This window comes from Heliconius melpomene, chromosome 17 (genome assembly GCF_056956725.1).
Source record: "Heliconius melpomene rosina isolate 202511_hmr_F chromosome 17, ASM5695672v1, whole genome shotgun sequence".
In the NCBI taxonomy this organism is placed as follows: domain Eukaryota; kingdom Metazoa; phylum Arthropoda; class Insecta; order Lepidoptera; family Nymphalidae; genus Heliconius; species Heliconius melpomene.
The window spans coordinates 12,555,861-12,575,076 of record NC_140405.1 but is presented as its reverse complement, the minus strand read 5'-3'; the positions used below and the strand labels follow the sequence as shown (position 1 = coordinate 12,575,076).

At 36.6% G+C, this 19,216-nt stretch overlaps 3 protein-coding genes across 3 annotated transcripts; all 3 read right to left on the bottom strand.

The window, feature by feature from the left end:
• Positions 1-406: 406 nt before the first annotated feature.
• Positions 407-12,392, bottom strand: LOC146530353 (salivary endonuclease-like). Its single transcript, XM_085200908.1, has 8 exons — positions 12,269-12,392; positions 3,978-4,165; positions 3,361-3,503; positions 3,081-3,223; positions 2,471-2,589; positions 1,656-1,790; positions 977-1,141; positions 407-665 (listed from the first exon to the last, which is right to left on the bottom strand). The coding sequence occupies exons 1-8, from the start codon at positions 12,324-12,326 to the stop codon at positions 423-425; spliced, it is 1,194 nt and encodes a 397-aa protein (XP_085057034.1). The 5' UTR covers positions 12,327-12,392; the 3' UTR covers positions 407-422.
• Positions 12,393-15,895: 3,503 nt separating this feature from the next.
• Positions 15,896-17,306, bottom strand: LOC146530352 (ribosome assembly protein METTL17, mitochondrial). Its single transcript, XM_085200706.1, has one exon. The coding sequence runs from the start codon at positions 17,226-17,228 to the stop codon at positions 15,912-15,914; it is 1,317 nt and encodes a 438-aa protein (XP_085056832.1). The 5' UTR covers positions 17,229-17,306; the 3' UTR covers positions 15,896-15,911.
• Positions 17,307-17,786: 480 nt separating this feature from the next.
• Positions 17,787-18,998, bottom strand: LOC146530351 (uncharacterized). Its single transcript, XM_085200707.1, has 2 exons — positions 18,810-18,998; positions 17,787-18,125 (listed from the first exon to the last, which is right to left on the bottom strand). Exons 1-2 carry the CDS (start codon positions 18,909-18,911, stop codon positions 18,018-18,020), a joined length of 210 nt encoding a protein of 69 aa, XP_085056833.1. The 5' UTR covers positions 18,912-18,998; the 3' UTR covers positions 17,787-18,017.
• Positions 18,999-19,216: the final 218 nt, after the last annotated feature.

The following is a 19,216-nucleotide window of genomic DNA, read 5'->3' as shown; positions in this document are numbered from 1 at the left end:
ATTATATTCTTGGCTTAAGTTCTTTATAAGTACCCCCACTTGTAATATCTGTGGTCGAGGTTTGTGCGCTTAAATTACACGGATACCCACATTAAGAAAATCAAAACTATAACAATATTTCCAATATTGCTATAGTTAGTAGTTTTGATTTTCTTAATAAAATCTTTATATGGACAGCAAAAACCGTGTGTTCCATCGTCGGATCTCAACTTCAGCCAGAAAAAGGCAAAGTGGTAGTTGATTTATCATTTTTTGTTAATTTTTTTATTTATTCTCCATAGAATTTTTTGTTTTCGAGAATTTTGTCGACAAACACACACATTAATGAAATTTACCACACGCGCTCGAAAGTAGATCCATTCTTATATCACATGCATACATACTAATACTAATCAAACTATCAACCCACTTTTTTAAATAGTTTAATAAAATATACCATCCACATTTAATTTAGGTATAACGTCGATTTCCTTAACAAAATCTTCATAGGAACAGCAAAAGCTATGTGTTCCATCGTTGGATCTCCATTTTAACCAGGAGAAGAGGGGATTCCCCTCGCAAATATCGTCACAGAACGATAAGTTTTCTATCATTGTTTTATTGTAAAAGGAAGAGTTTATTGATATGAAGGTTGTGGCTGTACGTTTTGTTGGGTCGTAAACGATCTGTAAGAAAAATAATTGTAAATTAAGAAGCAACATTTAAAAACATAAGAAAATTTTTATGCAGTAAAGCAATATTTGCTTAATTGTTTGATTCATTTAAAGCAACTTCACGCTATGTGTCGCACTAGGCAGGGTAGGCAAGGAAACCTAATGTTAAAACACTCCAATTCCCATTAAGATACTACTGCGAAGGCATTGCGTTTTGAGTCGCGGAACTCAACGGCGCACTTTGTCTCGTTACTTGACTGAGTTTCCCCTGCCTACCCCTGCTATGTGCGGGATACGGCATGAAGCTTAAAAATACTTCTTACTTTATAAAAATACATTGGAACTGGTAAAATTTCATTATTATTATCATCCACGTCTAGGAAGATGTCTCTAGGTATGGATGCTTTATCTTCTAAAGTAGTGACTCCGTACGTCCCAGTGTATATAGTTAATTCTGTTCCGTATTTGTTTACTCGACGACGCAGTGCCTGTGAAATTATTAAAAGTAGGTATTAAATTGCGTAAGTTTGTTATATTTACCGATCACAAGTGAAAATTAGGACTCCTCAGAATAGTTTGGTATCAATCCCAGAACGTTTACATATCGTAAATTAAGCCTGAAGCCTAAAAAAGTAAACCAGTCAAAAATAAACCATTGAGGCCATTCGTGGCGTAGACGCAAAGCGTGCGATTGTAAATGCAATTAATTCAATTCCCACTCGAGCAAAAGAAATATTTAGTATTTTCATTTCCTTACTTTGGCGGGATATAGCGTGAAGCTAAAAAAACATAATATATAATTAAAGGCCTTTACTTTAGCTCGAAGATAAAGTCTCCGGACCTTAAATATATCTCTCTATCTCTCTGGATACACCTGACTATATATTGACTGGTTAAAAATTATCTATTAAAACTAAAAACAAAACTCCTCCGGGAAAATATCTCTAGATCCCGATCAGATCCTCCCGAAGTACCTTTTGACACAAAATAGTCTCAACTCACATCCTCTAAAGCGGCCCAGTCCCCTGCGTTGCCCCTAAACCACTGCGGTGCCGTGTTCACGTAGTGGAAGCTCACGCGCTGCTCCGCCAGCAATGGAAAGTCAGCTCTGGGAGCTAAGTGACCTCGGTTCAAATACTGCAAGAATAAATTACAGAGGTTACTAATGTAATCTTTTTTAGCTTCTTGTTGTATATTATGAAATACATAGCAGGGTAGGCACAGGGAAGCTGGGAACATCCGTAAGACACTCCGTTCCCATTAAGGCACTGTCGGTCCCCACTTCCGCCGGATACAGTAATTGTAGCGTCAACAAATCATAATTATGTTGCGTTAAAATACCCATAATGTCTCTGACCTATTTGATAGTGTAATGGTCTTGCGTTACACTCTTGCAACTACGATAACTACGTAATTATAAGATTATAATTAGTTTAGATATTAACTTATGTTGTATATATATATGTATGTTTGTATAGAACCCCTACCCACCCTGACGATGCCTATAAAATCATACCTATATAAGAAACTATTATTTTCTATGTATTAGGTACTTGGTTTTCTTTCTACTCGACTTTTCCAAATCAAACTTGAACTTACGACCATCTTTCATAGTATCTAAGTTCAGTTTATTACGAATTATTTATAATCCCCGTTCTGATATTATAATGTATGGCGTTCAATTTTCGCCAATCAACTCACAATGTATTGCAATTTGGGTGGTGCGTGAAGAACGGAGTGACTTGACAATAGGTTACCTATCCATGCCAACCCTGCTGTATGCGGGATTCAGCGTGAAGCTGATCAAATTATCGTACCTGTGCCTTAGTTACATAGTGCGCGTCCATTCCTTCTCCCAAAATTATTTTTAATCGACTCATTTGGTGTTTCATTGAATACAGTTTGGACATTTGAATTTTTCCAAATAATTCTCCTTCTATAAACAAAATAAGCATAAATATTAAGTAGATTTCGCCACCCTCTGCGTCTATACACAATAATAGAAATAAGTATTCATAGTGTAGTAACTCCAGTATCATTTTTTAGCTTCACGTAAATGTTCATATCAGGCTTTAACCGTAGATTCAAATACTACTTCGATTTTTATGATCTTTACAAATTTGATCTTTATGAATGCCTTCATCTTCAAACGACTGTTAATCCTAATAAACTATTGGGGCTTGTTTTTTTTTAGTTTTATGCAGTCGAGGTTTTAGTTTTTTTAAATATTTATTTTATATTTGTACTTTATTTCATATTAAACGAGTGCACTGCATATGCCCGTAAATTTCAGTTTGTCACCTTTTATTTATAAGTTGTACTTACCGTACTTGCCGTTGACTTACAATCATGAAAATGGTACGACGCCCACCAGCCCACCAGAGCTGGTGGGCGTCACACACGTGATGAGTTTTGTAATTTCCTTACCAATAAAAGAAGGTCTCCGCCCTGCCTGCACGTGAAGAGCATTTGGTTTCAATAAATGTTTAACATACAAAGTATGAATCAAATCTTTGTCGAAACAAGCTTCGTAGAGAGAATAAAAGTCATCCTCTATTTTGTAGCCTACCCTGGAAAAAAATACCTTTGTTTAACTTTCTCGTGGATGGAAATCGAACCCACGACTTTGAAGTAAGGAGTATATGTATGTACTTATCTATTATATATAGCTATATTGTATAACATAAAATTTGAAACATTTTGTTACCTATATAATTTCTGACTTTTATAGCAACTCCCTATCTCCTCAGTAGTGAACCAAGGCGAACCACTGCATTTAATTTCTTTGAGATTACCCACCCACGGGCCTTTGGACGCTCGAAATGTGGAATCTTGTACACATTTTACATCCTAGAAATATTATTGAGACTTTATAAATAATTTAAAAAAGCTTTTTTCGTCTTCTTCTTTTACGATTATGTTACTCTGTTCTCCGCACTGAAGGATAAAAACCAAAAAGTTGAAAGTCTAGCCACCTGCAATCGGGCAAGTGCTGGTCGGGTTAATTCACTTATAGTATTTTTTTTTTGTTTTTTTTTTTAGTTTTACGCTGTACCCTGTATCTAGCGAGTTTTGCAGAGAGAACCTAGTGTTAAAAGTAGTTAAAACGTCCCGCCATTTTTCAAGACAGTGTGTGTTTAGTGGCGTAACTTAAGACGGCGCTTTGTCTACTTCCCAGAACCACAAAATAATAGATTCCTTCAAACAGGAATGGAACCTTCAACCGTCGTGGTTAAAGTCAGATGTTGTGCTGCAGCGCCACAACGACCTCACACGGTTATATATTGTAAAAGAGAAATAAAATTGAAAGTAAAAAATACATACTAAAACATTAAAAGAAGTAATGTCATCTCCCAAAATTATAAACCGCTTATTCCCCGGACAAGCTACACGCAGTGTTTCAAAACGCCGCAACAAGATATCGCCTGTCGCATTTGGCGCCAAAAAGTCGCCATTTTGTAAATAAACAGGCGAAGGACTACCAAAGTCATTCTTTAGTGATAAATTACAGCCTGGAAAAAAGTTCTAATATCATTATTGTTTCTATTATTGTCAAGAAACTAGAAGATGATCATTATTTTATTTATTGTAGGGCAGGTGGAGAAAACAAGCGTTACATTCTGTTCCCCACGCATTGCCCAATTTTGGAGGCATTGGAAATTTTTAACCCTTTCAGACCTCGCGTGCACAATTGAGGACATAAAAGTTTTGAGTCTTTTTACTACTAAATTTAAATTTTACGTAAATAAAAACTGTTGTCATCGCTTGCGAACATTCTAAATTATTAAAAATGAAACAACTAGCGGCATCTATTGATACGTGTGTGCACTTCTAAGCCATTTTCGGTCAGTTACCAGCGAAACTTTGAACTGAGTAGGTAAGTCATTTTTATTTTATTGAAATTTCAAGTTTTTCTGCTAGATATGTTTTGAAATAAATATAAATGGATAAGTTATACTATATAGGCAAAGAACAAAGTATTTTACATCAAAATTTTTAGTTATTTGTACAATAAATCGCGAATATTCGTTATGTCCACAAACGTGGACAGTAGGTATTGGTTAAACATTTTTTTCAAAATAGGTACTTTGCTGCTGTTAGTAAATAAAGTTATTTTCTGGTAATAAATGTTATAATTTATTATAAAATTTGCGTGGTAAAGTCTTAAATTGTGTTTATTACAGGTAAATTTATGATCAAATTATAATCATGTTTTCGAGGGATGCTTTGAGAGCTTTGGAAAAGGATAACCAGTCGGAATTTGAGCTATCTTCGGATGATGAGGATGTGGGAAATAATAATAATGTCCCATTTGCGAGACACGTTAGGTTGGGAGCCGATGTAGTAACTCAGAATCAAAGAGAGTACACCCCACTTGACCCCCCTGACGAACAAGAAGACGAAAGTGAAGACGAAGAAAGGTCAGCTTTCAATTACGAGTCCGAGCCTGAGGCGCCAAGAGAGCCGGATATTGTGGAGGGCGAAGAGGAGCAAGTTACGCCGAATGCTGAACTTTTCGATTACCTTACGCCAAAACCGAACATAAAGTGGAGGCATAGACAAATAAATAACACAATACCAACGGATTTCTTGCTACCAATAGCTTTAGAACCCATCGTGCAAGATCCCATTTGTTATTATAATAGATATGTTCCTGTAGAGCTTTTTGAACAAATGGCCGAAATGACAAACTTATATGCAGTACAGCCAGGAAAAACCAGGTTTAAGCCTACGTCCAGCTATGAAATTGAAATTTTATTTGGTTTGCACATGGCAACGGGAGTTTTCAACTATCCAGTTTTGAAAATGTACTGGGAAAATCATATTAGCATTCCACTTTTCACTAACAATATGGCAAGAGATAGGTTCTTTGAACTTCGTAACAATCTCCATTTAGTAGATAATATGAAAAAGCCTACTAATTGCACTGACGTGTTTTATAAAGTAAGACCAATCTATAATGCGATCCGAAGCCGATGCTTAGAAATACCGCTAGAAAAAGAATTGTGTGTCGATGAACAAATAGTTCCTTTTACAGGGAAACATTCTGCTAAGCAGTACATCAAAGGAAAACCTTGTCCATGGGGAATCAAGCTTTTCTTTTTGTGTGGGAAAAATGGCCGTGCCTATGACTTTATTATTTATCAAAATTCTATTCCAGAATTAGACAGGTCACTGATAAAGAAAGTAGGCTTTGGAGCTGCGGTAGTATTACATCTAATGAAAAGAGTCGGTGACAGTAGAGGTCATGAGTTATATTGCGATAATTACTTCTCGTCTTATTACATGCTCCAAATTTTGAAACACAAAGGCATAATGGCTACCTGCACTGCGCGTGTCAATAGATTTACAAGGCCACCGTTGCTTAGTGACAAAGATATAAAAAAGAAACCAAGGGGTTTTGCCGAAGAGCTTTGTAGTACGGATGGAGATGTCACCATGGTGAAATGGCTTGATAACAAACCAGCCAACTTAGCTTCCAATTTCGTTGGTATAGGAGAAAAAGATATGGTGAAAAGATGGTCCAAAACAGAGAAGAGATTTATAGAAGTCGAGAGGCCTGAAATTGTAAAAAAGTACAATCACGCCATGGGAGGGGTAGATCTCCTTGATCAACTTATGAGTTATTATAGAACGTTTATAAAGTCAAAGAAGTGGCCTTTGCGTATGATATTCCACGCATCAGATTTGGCAGTTGTTCAAGCCTACCGCGAGTATGATATGGATTGTGACTTGCTTGGGATACCAAAAGCAAAACGGCTCGCACTTCTTCAGTTTCGTCGACGCTTAGCTGAAAGTTTAGTTCTTCGAAACAAAATATCAGGTGCTAAAAGGGGTCGTCCAAGTAGTTTGAGCAGTCCTTTACCAGTAGTTGTTCCTAGAAGACCAGGAGAAGTACGTCCGTCAACTGAAATTGCTCGAGATGGTATTGGTCACTTTCCAGCTCATGACGATGGTTGTGGAACGCGCTGTAAGTTAACGGGGTGTAAAGGGAAATCCCGCATCAAATGCATAAAGTGCAAAGTGCACTTATGTCTGACTAAAGACAAAAATTGCTTCCTAAGTTTTCATACCTAAGTAACTAAAGTTCCTACTATTTTGTTGTCTTTTTAGAAGATTTTTTATGTTGTTTTATTTTGTAAGAAGATTTGTTTTTGTTTTGAAGATGTTTAATTATTTTTAGTTTGAATTTCATACTTTTGTAATAATAAAAATGGCCAAAATCAAGCTATTTGTTATTTGTTCAATTATACCCATACATCAGTTATTATAATCACTTAGGCCGAATGTCCACATTTGATCACATAAAGAAAACATCAATTTTCTCGGAAAATAATCTAATAATCAATTTTTTTTTTGTTTTTCCATGCTCAATAGGCGAATATCTAACTGAAATAAAATCGGCTCAAACAAATTCTAAAAAATAAAAAATCAGGTCTGAAAGGGTTAAGCATCTTCCATTTTCATGAAGTAGTATAAATCCATCTTCGCTCTCTCAACACAAACCCACCCACGGAACGGAACCCACAAACGTCGTGTGCTAATTTCTTTGCTTAATATCAATGATAGTAAATGATATTGACATAGGTATATTGACTCTAATAACATTTAATGATACTTAAACTATAAGATAAATAAATATTATGTGTTAGGTTTTATTTATAAGGATTCGACTGATATATCGGAAGTTGTGAGCTTAATTCCCACCTAAAACAAATATTGTTCTATAATATAAAAATAACCTTTACATTTATAAGTTCCGCCATTCAACACTCAATGCGGAACGTGGCGAACGGAACGGAAACACTAGGTTCCCTCTGCCTATCCTATGTGCAGGATACAATATATTTTTTGTATTATAATAGCCCTGTAGTGGAAATAACTACTTGTTGTGTATGATACACGACACATTTTTTTTTTTTTTTTATGGTAAAAGGACAAGGCAAACGAGCCTTAGGGTCACCTGATGGTGATCACCGCCGCCCACGACCCCGTGCAGCACCAGAGGAGCTACAGGTGCGTTGCCGGCCTTTGAGGTGGAGATAGACGCGCTTTTTAAAGGTACCCATATCGTACCAACCTGGAAATACTGCCGCGGGTAGACCGTTCCACAGTTCAGTGGCGCGTGGAAGGAAATTTCTACGAAACCGCACAGTAGTGGAGTGCCACGTATCCAGATGGTGTGGATGATATTTAAGTTTGTGACGTGCTGTGCGGTTAGAAAATTCGGCGGCAGGTAACAGGTCAAATAGTTCTTCAGAACACTCACCATGATAAATGCGATTGAGAACGCACAGCGAGGAGACGTCTCTACGCAGAGCCAAAGTCTCAAGCCTTTCACAGCTTACTGGGTCCTTAATGATTCGAATAGCTCTACGTTGCGTATGCGATCAAATGGGTCAAGCTGATACTGGGGTGCACCAGCCCAGAAATGAGAACAGTACTCCATGTGTGGCCGAACCTGGGCCCTATATAGGGCCAATCGGTGTTTTGGCGTGAAGTACCGTCAGGCTCTATTGATGACCCCTAGTTTCTTCGAGGCCAACTTGGCCTTGCTTTCCAGATGATCGCGATACTGGCACTCACTCGAAACATTAAGGCCCAATATACTGATACTGGGCGCGGCTGAAAGGGGAGTATTCTGAAAGACTGGCGATACGATAAATGGGGTTTTTTTAGTGGTTAACGCGCAAACCTGTGTCTTCAGGGGGTTAAATTGGACCAGATTCTTCTCACCCCATGAAGAGACATTCTCGAGGGATGCCTCAACAGAAGACACAAGTTTATTTCGGCACTGTTCAGCGTTTTCTCGAGAAAGACTTGCGCGGCCGGAGTAAACAGCGTCCACCGTGCTGTCATCTGCATAGCAATGAATGCTAGAATCTTCCAGCATGTCATTGATATGCAAAAGAAACAGCGTGGGGAACGCCAGCGTTCACGGGCATATGTTTGGAGCAAAAACCGTCGACAGCGACCTTATGCTGCGCCCAGTGATAAAGCTGGCGATCCAACTGCATAAGTTCTAAGCCCATAGGATGGAAGTTTAGCAAGGAGCGCCCCATGCCACACTCGATCAAAGGCCTTCGCCATGTCCAAACTAACTGCCAGGCCCTCTCCCTTGCTTTCAATAGCCGCAGCCCAACGGTGGGTAAGTTAAACCAGAAGATCACCGGTTGAGCGACCATGGCGGAAGCCATATTGACGGTCATTAATCAATCGGTGATCCTCTAGATAAACCAAGAGCTGGCTATTGATGATGCTCTCCATGACTTTTGAGAGTAGGGAGGTGATGGCAATAGGCCTGTAGTTAGATGGATCGGAACCATCGCCCTTCTTCGGGATCGGGTGGATAAAAACGCTCTTCCATGAATCTGGGACTACGCCGACTGAGTAAGAGTGCCGAAACAAACGCGTTAGCACCGGTGTCAGCTCAGGAGCACAAGAACGAAGCACTAAGGGGGAGATGCCATCTGGCCCGCTCGACTTATGGATGTCCAAAGAGGACAGAGCTCGCCTTACAGCTTTTTGGCTGAACTTAACCTCAGGCATTGAGCTCTGGCACCGCGGGATGGTCGGTGGCGTTGATACTTGGTCATCCAAAGTCGAGTTCGAGGCAAAGAGAGCGCCCAGGAGATCGGCTTTCTCTTTCGCCGTATGGACCAAGATGTCATTCCCCTTACGTAAAGACGGAAGCGAAGGCTGGCTGAAGTTGCCGAGTGCCGCCTTTGAGAGCGCCCAAAACTGGTGAGTTCCGGACGGGTAGCTCTCAAGCTTCTCGCCGATTTTGGCGATATGCTCGGACCTTGCTTTGGCAATTTGCCGCTTAAAGGACCTAGAGGCACGGTTATACTCTCTTTTTGAGGTTTTCACCTTCGGATCCTTAGTAACCAGTGCCTCGGCCCAGATTTGATATGCCTTGCGTTTGCTAAAGGCAGCGAGTTTGCAAGACGTATCAAACCAAGGCTGTGACTTGCCACCGATGGGCACTACAGTGCTAGGAATATAAAGTTCCATGCCCTGCAGAACCACGTCGGCAACAGCAGCGGCACAGGTACTAGGATCATCAGAAGAGAAGCAAACCGGCCCCCAGGGATAAGATGAGTAAAATGTACGCATCCCATCCCAATCTGCTGACTTGTAGTGCCAGACGCGACGAGTTGCGGGTGTTCTGCGACTGCCGCGCTTAATGGGCACGACACTCCGTACCACGCAGTGGTCAGAAGACCCCAAAGGAGCATCGACGACAACCTGGTACTGTTCCGGGTGCGAAGTCAGCAGAAGGTCCAATAAGGAGGCATTGTGGTTGTCCACGTCCGGGAGTCGCGTAGGCGACTCAACCAATTGGGATAATCCATTCGCCGTAGCAAGGTCAAAAACGGCCCTCCCAGCGTGGTCGGTGGTGCGTGATCCAAGCCAACTGGCATTGTGCGCGTTAAAATCGCCAAGTATCACGACCTCAGCAGAGGGGATCTGTGAGAGCATATCGTCGATGGCCGATTGCATGTGCTCCATGAGCCGATCCGTTTCCGCATTGCCACTGTGGGACCTGTAAAGGCATGCGTAGACTCGGGTTCGATCGTCCGAGTCAACACGGAGCCAGATAGTCGACAGGTCGCCGACCTTCAAAATTTGCAAGACGACGGAAACTTAGGTCCTCTCTTACGAACACAGCGACCCCGGCATGAGGCAGAAAGTTGTGTTCAATTTTGTAGCCGGGGTATTGGAGGTAGGCTGTGTCGCTCGGTCGGATAATTTGAGTCTCCGTCAGAAATAACAAGGCCGGCCGTGCCGTCTCAAGATGGTGGTGGACGGCATTCAGGTTGGAATGAAGACCCCTGATGTTACAGAAGTCTACGTTTAGTGTGGAAGGGGTTGCCGTGGAGCGTACGTCTCGTTTGCCTTGTTTGCGAATTTGACTTGTGCGCGGTACTGTGCCCTCCCCAGAATTCGAAGGGCAGCCTGAGTTTGAGGACTCAGGGAGGGATTCTCCAGCACCGGATGTGCTGGTACCCTCCTGGGGTAGTTTCTCTTTAAGTGCCGCTTTCATATTCTAGGGAAGGGTGGGGGTTGGGCTCCGGAGCCCGGCATTACCTAGTGCGCAACGCAGTGGCCATAAAGCCACTACTTAACGCCGGTTTTAAATGCCGGGGGTGGTAATAATCCGGTCGAGTTTGCCCATGCTTGTTGCCATTGCTGGCGACGTGACTCTACCACACGTACTTTAGTCGCCTCTTACGACACCATCAGTACCAGGGTGATCCTATTCTAGGCCGGGATCACACGGCACGATACACATTGCAAGTTGCCTAGGTAACCACATAGAATACACATCGATTAATTTACTACTACTACTACCAGCACTTCCTGCGATCAGCACGTTTCACCAAACAAATTCATCGTCTTTATAATTTTAGCATAGATTGTATAAGAACAAATTTAAAAGAAATAACGAGAAATCTCACCACAATTCACATGAACATATATATTAAAAGAAAACACGACACAAAACAACGGTTTCCTCATTATGACAGAGAGCTAATTCAAGACTGGGGTGTTGGAATAACGGTAATACCGTTATTTACAGTACGGTCGGCCAGTCATGGTAGGTGGCTGTGCAGATTTGATTTTAGGATATTTTTTATGTTTTGATTTTTTTCTGTCCGAGCGTGAGCTGTTCAATAAGTAAAAGTTCATATAGCCTAACATCAGAGTGGCCACGACTCGTCGGCCGTACTATATTTATCCAATAATATATAAGGGCGTTATGGCGCAGTGGCACAGAGTGTGACTGTAAACTGGGCTCGATCCCCATCCGGGGAATGGTTTTAATAAAGTTATTTTCATTTCTCGCCTCTATTTGTATTGATTTAGATAAAAATAAAAAAAATATATAAGACACTTTACAAGTTTATACTCATAGTTTACAAGTTCGTCCAAATACACGATGGGCGAGCGGCGGCTCACAAGTCACAAGAGGCGCGGGTTCGAGTGGGGAAAGGAGTGTTTTTACACTAGGTTCCCTCTGCCTACCTTGCTGTGTGCGGGATACAGCGTGAAGCTGATTTAGGTTTAATGATTTTGGATGTTTTTGATTTTTTTATTCATCTTCAGAAAATGCTGAATGAGGGATCCTACATGCAAGTACATCCTACATCCAAAATGAACCCTATTGTTAAGACCCTCCGTTCCCTATTCCGTCCGAAATTGGGCCTTGCGGGTTGAATAGCGGAATTCAACACCGCACTTTTTGGTTTGTATTACTAAGGTGAGTATATGAAAATATTTTTTGTAGCTTCACACTGCCTCCCTTACATAGCAATGTAGACAGAGTGAACCTGGGAACCTAGTGTATGACTCTTCCGTTCTTCGCTCCGCCAAATTCTGGAAGCATTATTTGTAGCAAGCAACTCAACGCCGTTCTACTATAACTGAAATAATAAATGAAAATATTTTTTTCTTTTTGTGAAAATTAACTCCTCGACTTTTCTCAATAGAGCAGAAAAACAACAATATATAGAATGTACCTACGTACTTATTCAATAAAAAAATCCTTTTTGTACTGTCTAGAAGTTTCATCAAAATTAAAATAAAGAAGTTAAAAAAAAATCACTTACCAGCATTCACGTATTGAACGTAAACAAACAAAATACATAACAATTTTATTGTATACATTTTCTTAAGACGTGTACGCTATATGAACGTTAAGGTATTACTAAACTAAATTGTGCTTAATAAATGAATAACTGGCTCTACTCTACAGTCGCGTGGAAAATGCTTTAGCTCATTGAATAATATAGAGGAGACAGTTTCTGATTGTAAACGTGATGGTTGAGAGTAAAATTCCCAGTTAAATATATAATTATAATTATTTTATCTACTCAGTTATTTAAGGAGATGATGAAGACGAACATAAATGTCGCCAATACAATTATTGGGGAATAACAATGGGGGGAAACTGCGGAAAAAAAACCCTGCCTTGTTATATACAGCCTCACGCTATATTCCGTATACATCAGGGTAGGCAGAGGAAATCTGAGAACCTAGTGTAGAGACACTCTGTTCCCATTAAGGCACCTTTTTCAACTCTACATTGCGGATTGAGTGGTGGAACGAAAGCACTCACTCACTCACTAATTTGATTCCCTTTATAGTGTCGAAATATGCGTTTCTTTCGATATAAACGGTGGAAATGTAAAGAAATCATGGGGCCGTAGATATAAGTACATGGTTTAAATTTCAACTCGATATCACCAAGCGTTCTTGAGATAAAGGCTCTTGACAGACAGACAAACAGACGGACAGACGGATCTTATAAGGGTTCCTTTTTTCCTTAAAAAGTACGGAATCCTAAAAAACGGTTAAAGGAAGGAGCAAGGGACGAAACCATATAAACAACAGCATTTATATGAAATTATGCATTTTTAAACAATCACTATATTATTCTACACCTATATACATGTATAAAAAAATTATATAAAAGACAATTATATATGAAATGTACTATAATAATATATGTTAAAAAAAAAAAAAGATTGTCGGTAGGGGTCTCATTCAACCCCTCTAGTATAAGCTCTAGATATAAGTACAGTTTAAATTGTCCTAAGTACGCCACATTAAAAGAACTTTCTTAAAATAAAAAAAGGCACGGGCAACTATGCGCCCGTGGATGTAGTTTTTAAAATAAAAAAAAAATAAAAAAACAATCACTATAGTGTCTTAAATTAACTGCTAGAATAAAAGTTAAAAAGCGCTATCATCATAATTATGGAGGTATATAAAATTAATAAAGTATACGATATTTTATTTCATTTATGTATATTTACTTAGGCGATTATTTAGGCTATATAACCTCTAGAACATTACACGGTAAACAAATTGTATTATTATAGTACAATAAAATAATAGTAGTGACATAGAGGTATTAAAACAATAGAATAAAAACAATTCATAAGATCGTGATACATGATCACTTTAGAATTGATAAAAGAGAATAGAGACACAAGAAGCAGTAAAAGATATCATACATATAATAAAATTGTAACTGATCGCTGTCTCTACATGGAAAATGTATGAGAAAATTTATTATTGGGGACATGTATTAATATAATAGAACCCCAAACAATGATTTTTAATTTTTTTTCTCTTTATGTGTGTGTGAACTCTTTATGTGGGTAATTTGGCGAACTTCCCCTAACAGTTTTTGTTTCATTTCGATTGTTTTATAAATAAAAAATATATAATTTTCAAGCGGACGGAGTCGCTGGTGGATGTCTCGCACATGATATGTATTTATGTGATTGACATTGTAAATGTGAAAAACTATAGTCTATTCATTCATAAGACAATGAAAAATGTAAACAAAGAAATACTGGTTCTCAAACTTTTATGTAACTTTTTAATTTCTAATTAATTTGGTCCAGGTTTATTCATATTCAAAATTGATTCGTTTATGCTACATTTAAAAAAAAAACAAAATAATCAGAAAACAACTTTAATCTTAATAAAACAACAAAAATCAATGAAAATATCTGGAAACATTACTCTCGTATCAAAAATTTGATTAATAGCAAAACTGGCGGATGAAATTTGATCAACGACAAAACAATTTTAAGTAAAATGTTGGCAGTACCTATGCTTTTATTTATTATACTAGTTTATTTTTATAGAAATAAAATGCATCTAAAGTTTGAGAACAACTTGGTTTTTGGGTGTTTTACACGTATTTAAAATGTATTATTAAAAATCAAGTAAATAATGTATGGTATTTACCGTATTTATGATACCGTAAAATGTTCACCCCGAATAGAGATATTTTTTGATTTTAATTTAGATTTTTACAATGTTCCTTCTGGCTTTAAATGTGAAAAGAATCTTTATTTTTTGTTAATGTTTTCACTTCAATTGAAATTAAAATTTTATTACATTTCATATGGTATTATTATTTTATTTGTATTTTTTTAAATTATAAAATATAATTATAAAATTGAAAAAAATATTGTTTGCCCCTAATATGTTCGTAGGCGCTAGTAAATTATAGAATTTGGGGATGTCTGGCTGGGAGTTATAACCATGCTAAGTGTCTGACAATGGAAAACGACATTTCTAATATAAAATTGAGCTTTATAATCTAATGAAAGTTAGGTATTATTATTGCATCTTAGTTAGCCAAAGTCATTCAGGCTTTATAAAATAACAAAAGTCTGGTAAAGTAAAAAGAACATTGTAAAAATCTAAAAAATCTAAGCGTGTGTCAAGTATCAAGCAAAAATTAATAACAAATCAAATCTACGATCCCTTAGCACATAAAAAATCTAACTTCTAAATCCAAACAAAGCAAAAGATACGAGCATCTGTACATCGTTTTTGCTGCAATTTGCATGAAAACCACATATGTATATAAGGTATTTCCTGTGGACCTACCGTTAGGAAATTTGGCACGAAATTAGGACTTTCAATATATAGAAACTGTAAAGGAAGGTTTTTTTTTTAAATTATATCTTACCTTTTCTTTGCAATGTATTCTTTGCCTTGCAAAATATTGAAAATATTTATTTCAGTATTTAGGTTGTTGCTTAAGTTCAACGGTTGCTTAAAAGGAAATAACTAATAACGGTATTGATAAGACCTGTAGACGTCATTGTGACGCAATTGTAATAACCACCACAAAAGAACTCACCCACTTATTGCTTGCTCACGCTGTATCCCGCATATTGCAGGTTGCAGAGTTGGCGCAGTCACGCTAGAGTCAATACACCCACTCTGTTTTCATGCACCAAGTTACGTGTTAAGACGCTTTGTATTTTCATCAGAACGAGGAATTTAAAATGTTTTATTGTCTTAAGTGGACATCGAACTTATAGATGGGGAATTTACAGTCATCTGACTATCCTCTGTCTGTCTGCCTTGCCGCTGGGCGACGGCCTCTAACATTTTTAGTAAGAATAATTCAAAATTAAATAAAAAAATAATTATCTAACAATTTATCACTTGGATGTACAATAAACAATCTTAGTCATTTTTCTACCAAAAAATCATTATCTTATCTACGGATTTGATAAGAAATGTACCGTTAAGTAAATTGATAAAGTCGTTAGCTTATGATTTAGTTACGGGTTCGATTCCCGTTAAAATATATATTCTTTCATTTCTTCACATAGTGTTACTGTTACCAAAGGGATAAATTTCTCACAGGATATCTATTAACTATTAAAATTAGATACTGAAATAAAACAAATAGCAAATATCACAATCAATCATTTATTTAACAGGCAACACATCACCCCAGTTACTAGATCTTGCACATCTATATGTATGAACATCATGTTTTCCTTTAGAAAATATAATTTCTTTTAATTCTCCTTCCGCTGTACATAACCTACAAATTGTGTGACCAGATCTGACTATCGGAGCCCTGACTAGCCTTGGCCACCTAGGATCATCTGCTGGTCTTTCACCTTTCCTTAAAATTATATAAGAAAATATATCAGCAACCACTTCACTTTTTAAAGGGAATGGTATAGTTTCATATTTGACAAGAAAATTACAGGGTGTTTTATGTTCTAAGTATCTGGGGCATACATTGTCATTAGGACATGGGGCAAAAGCATGGCCTTTCTCACTTTGAGAGGAATTTAAAACAAATTCTCTTGCTTCATTTATAACTTGGAAGCCCTCATTAGATCCATGTTCCACTATAACAAGAAAATCTTCAGTTTTATTCCATAATTTTTGTATAGTTTCCAATCGACTCTTTATATTGGGCATTTCAAATAATGAAAACGCTGATAATACTATATTATATTTTAAATCAGCAGATGCAGGTAAAAATTGCCTTTGAAAATATGCTTTAAATGGCATTTCTACATTATCCCTGCCTTGACACAGTATGAGTCGAGCCAAATCATTCATATCAGTAGAAGTGTCTACAGTAAAATATTCAAATATGTCACCTGACCAGAAGTTATTTACTGCCCAAGTCCCCGTACCAACACCTGAACCAAAATCAAAGAAACTTCTGGGCTTATAATCTGGTAATCTCCTTTTAATTTCATCGAATATTCGTACTAAAATAGCATATTCAGGGGCAGCTCTTGCCATTAAATATTGTAAACTTGTTGCTTTGTCATAACTTATGTTACCCCATCTATAAACATTTTTCTTTAAGATATTAAATACTGTAGTATTTACTTTCTGTTCGTGCGCTTCTTCTTCTTCTTGAGACAGTTTCTTATCAGTTTTTGAGTAAAATTTTTTGGAAACATTTTCATGAATCTTAGCTGCTTTACTTCTAATTTCATCGTCTTCCGGCGGTAAATGGCGGGAATGAAGATAATTGTTTAACTTAATACTGTCCTTATGATAAGATTTGGCGCCGGCATCTTGTAATATAATTTGTATTGACTTTTGTATATCCGGAGGTATGGTTACAAACCTAGCTTGCGATCTTCCAGGATGACTTCTAGGTTTATACCGACTACTTTCAAAGTGTTCTTTTAAAGTAGAATCTATTTCTACTCTAGTAGAATAATTTGAATATATAAAAGAGATATTTGGTACTCTTAATCTTCTAAGCATTTTGTTTATTTATAAATTATAACCTAAAACCAAATATAAAAGAAACGTCAAAACAATATGACTTTGACGTATATTTTTTTATTTACGCATAGATAATTATGGAAGGACAAAACATAAAAAAATTAGATGTTTAGTTTTTCGTTATTTTTTTTGAAACGCTTATTTTTAATTTATTTTACGCTTTAAATTAGGCCAGTCATGGTCATGGTGCAATGACATAAGCGTTCGACTGTAAACACGGTAAGCTGTGAGTTCGATTCCCACTTGAGGAATTGAAATATTTAATATTTTCGTTTCCTCGCTCAGGTAACGAGGCAAGACGCAGAATTATCTTCCATCCACAACTCAACACGCAATGCCTCCAGAGTTCGAAGGAAAATGGGGAACGGAGTGTCTTAAGACTAGGTTCGTAGTTTAAAACTATAATCGATTTTTCTTCTTTATAGAACAGATTTTATTTTATTTAAATAAGATGGTTATAAATTTTATCTTAAAAACAAAAAAGTGTATCATTGTATCCTATGAAAAATAAATAATAAAAAAATAGAACAAATTGTCTTAAACAATTTATTGTGTGTTCACTGTTCTCCATTCAATATGACATTTGCAAAGTGATATTGTGTTCAACTGGCATGCTTGGAACGCCATAATATAAAATAAAAAGATTCCATTTATTTCTTTTATTTATAATTGTGCATAATACTATTTGAAAATAAAACAACAAACTAATTCAAATCTTAGTAACAATAAATAATAAAAATGCTATTTACAAGAAGTAATTATGAATCATTAGCTATTTGATCGACCCATTTCCTGTTTGTGTTTATCAATGCACACTTTAAAGTCATTTACTACTGTCTGACATTTTCTCCAATCTCTTGTAGTGTTTATGCATTCCTGGAAAAAAAAAGAAAATAATTTTAACGGACATAGTGGTACCGGGGTTTGCCCATTCAAAGGACATTGCCTTAATTTTGTCATATATATATTATATTGATATTTTCCCAAAATTGTTTAGGTTTAATATGAAGTGCCTTTCATTTTTTCCTCAAAAAAGTAATACATTACTCAAGAATTTACTTATTGGTATTTGTATGAAATTCTAGTAACTAATTAAAAACTTAAACAAAAAGATTTCTCACACTACATGGAATTATTAGTAAAAAGTAGGCCTTTAACAATTAGGAGATTTATTTTTTGGACTAACAATCGGGTAGTCAAGTCAAAAGAAATGATTCTGAGAAAAAATATTAAATTATCTTGTGCTAGCAGTAAAGGTCATAACTCTATGGTAATTTCTTTTTATATTAATTAAATTATATTTAATTTCTAAGATAAATCAATTTAAAAATTTTAAGTACCCAATAAAAGTCACTCATAGTAAATATTACATCATCCAAATAATCTCAGAAAAATATTTGTATATGTGTTTGTAATTATATATTTAGCCAATATAAAACAGCACTTAATAAATTTTTAAGAGCATTAAAAGTAAAAAAACTATGAAAAAAATATGTTTTTAGATACTTAAATAGATTTAAGTTAAATTAGGCTGGAAATTAAAATTATTTAACAACACACCTGAACTTTATAGTGTAAGTCTAAGCACCCAGCTTTCTTCAACAATGATTCGACGGGATCATCATCAGGGTCTTCCACTTTTTCTCGTGGTTTAATTGTCATTTCTAATATTATTTATTTATTATATACAAAACTGATTACTAAATAAACATAACCTTTCACCAAAAGGAACGGAATTTTGACATATTGAGTTGTCAAAGTCATGAATATATTGATTATTTTTCTCAATTCGTAATTTATGTAAACTATTCCTGAATTACATTCAGTTCAGTTCTTAATTTTCGCCATAAATTGTTCTCATTTATCAATTAAGATATTTCAAATGAAAGTTCATAAATAAATAATAAACCTATTTTAAGAGTATTAAGTATATTATACTTTGCTTCATGCTACATCTCGCATATATA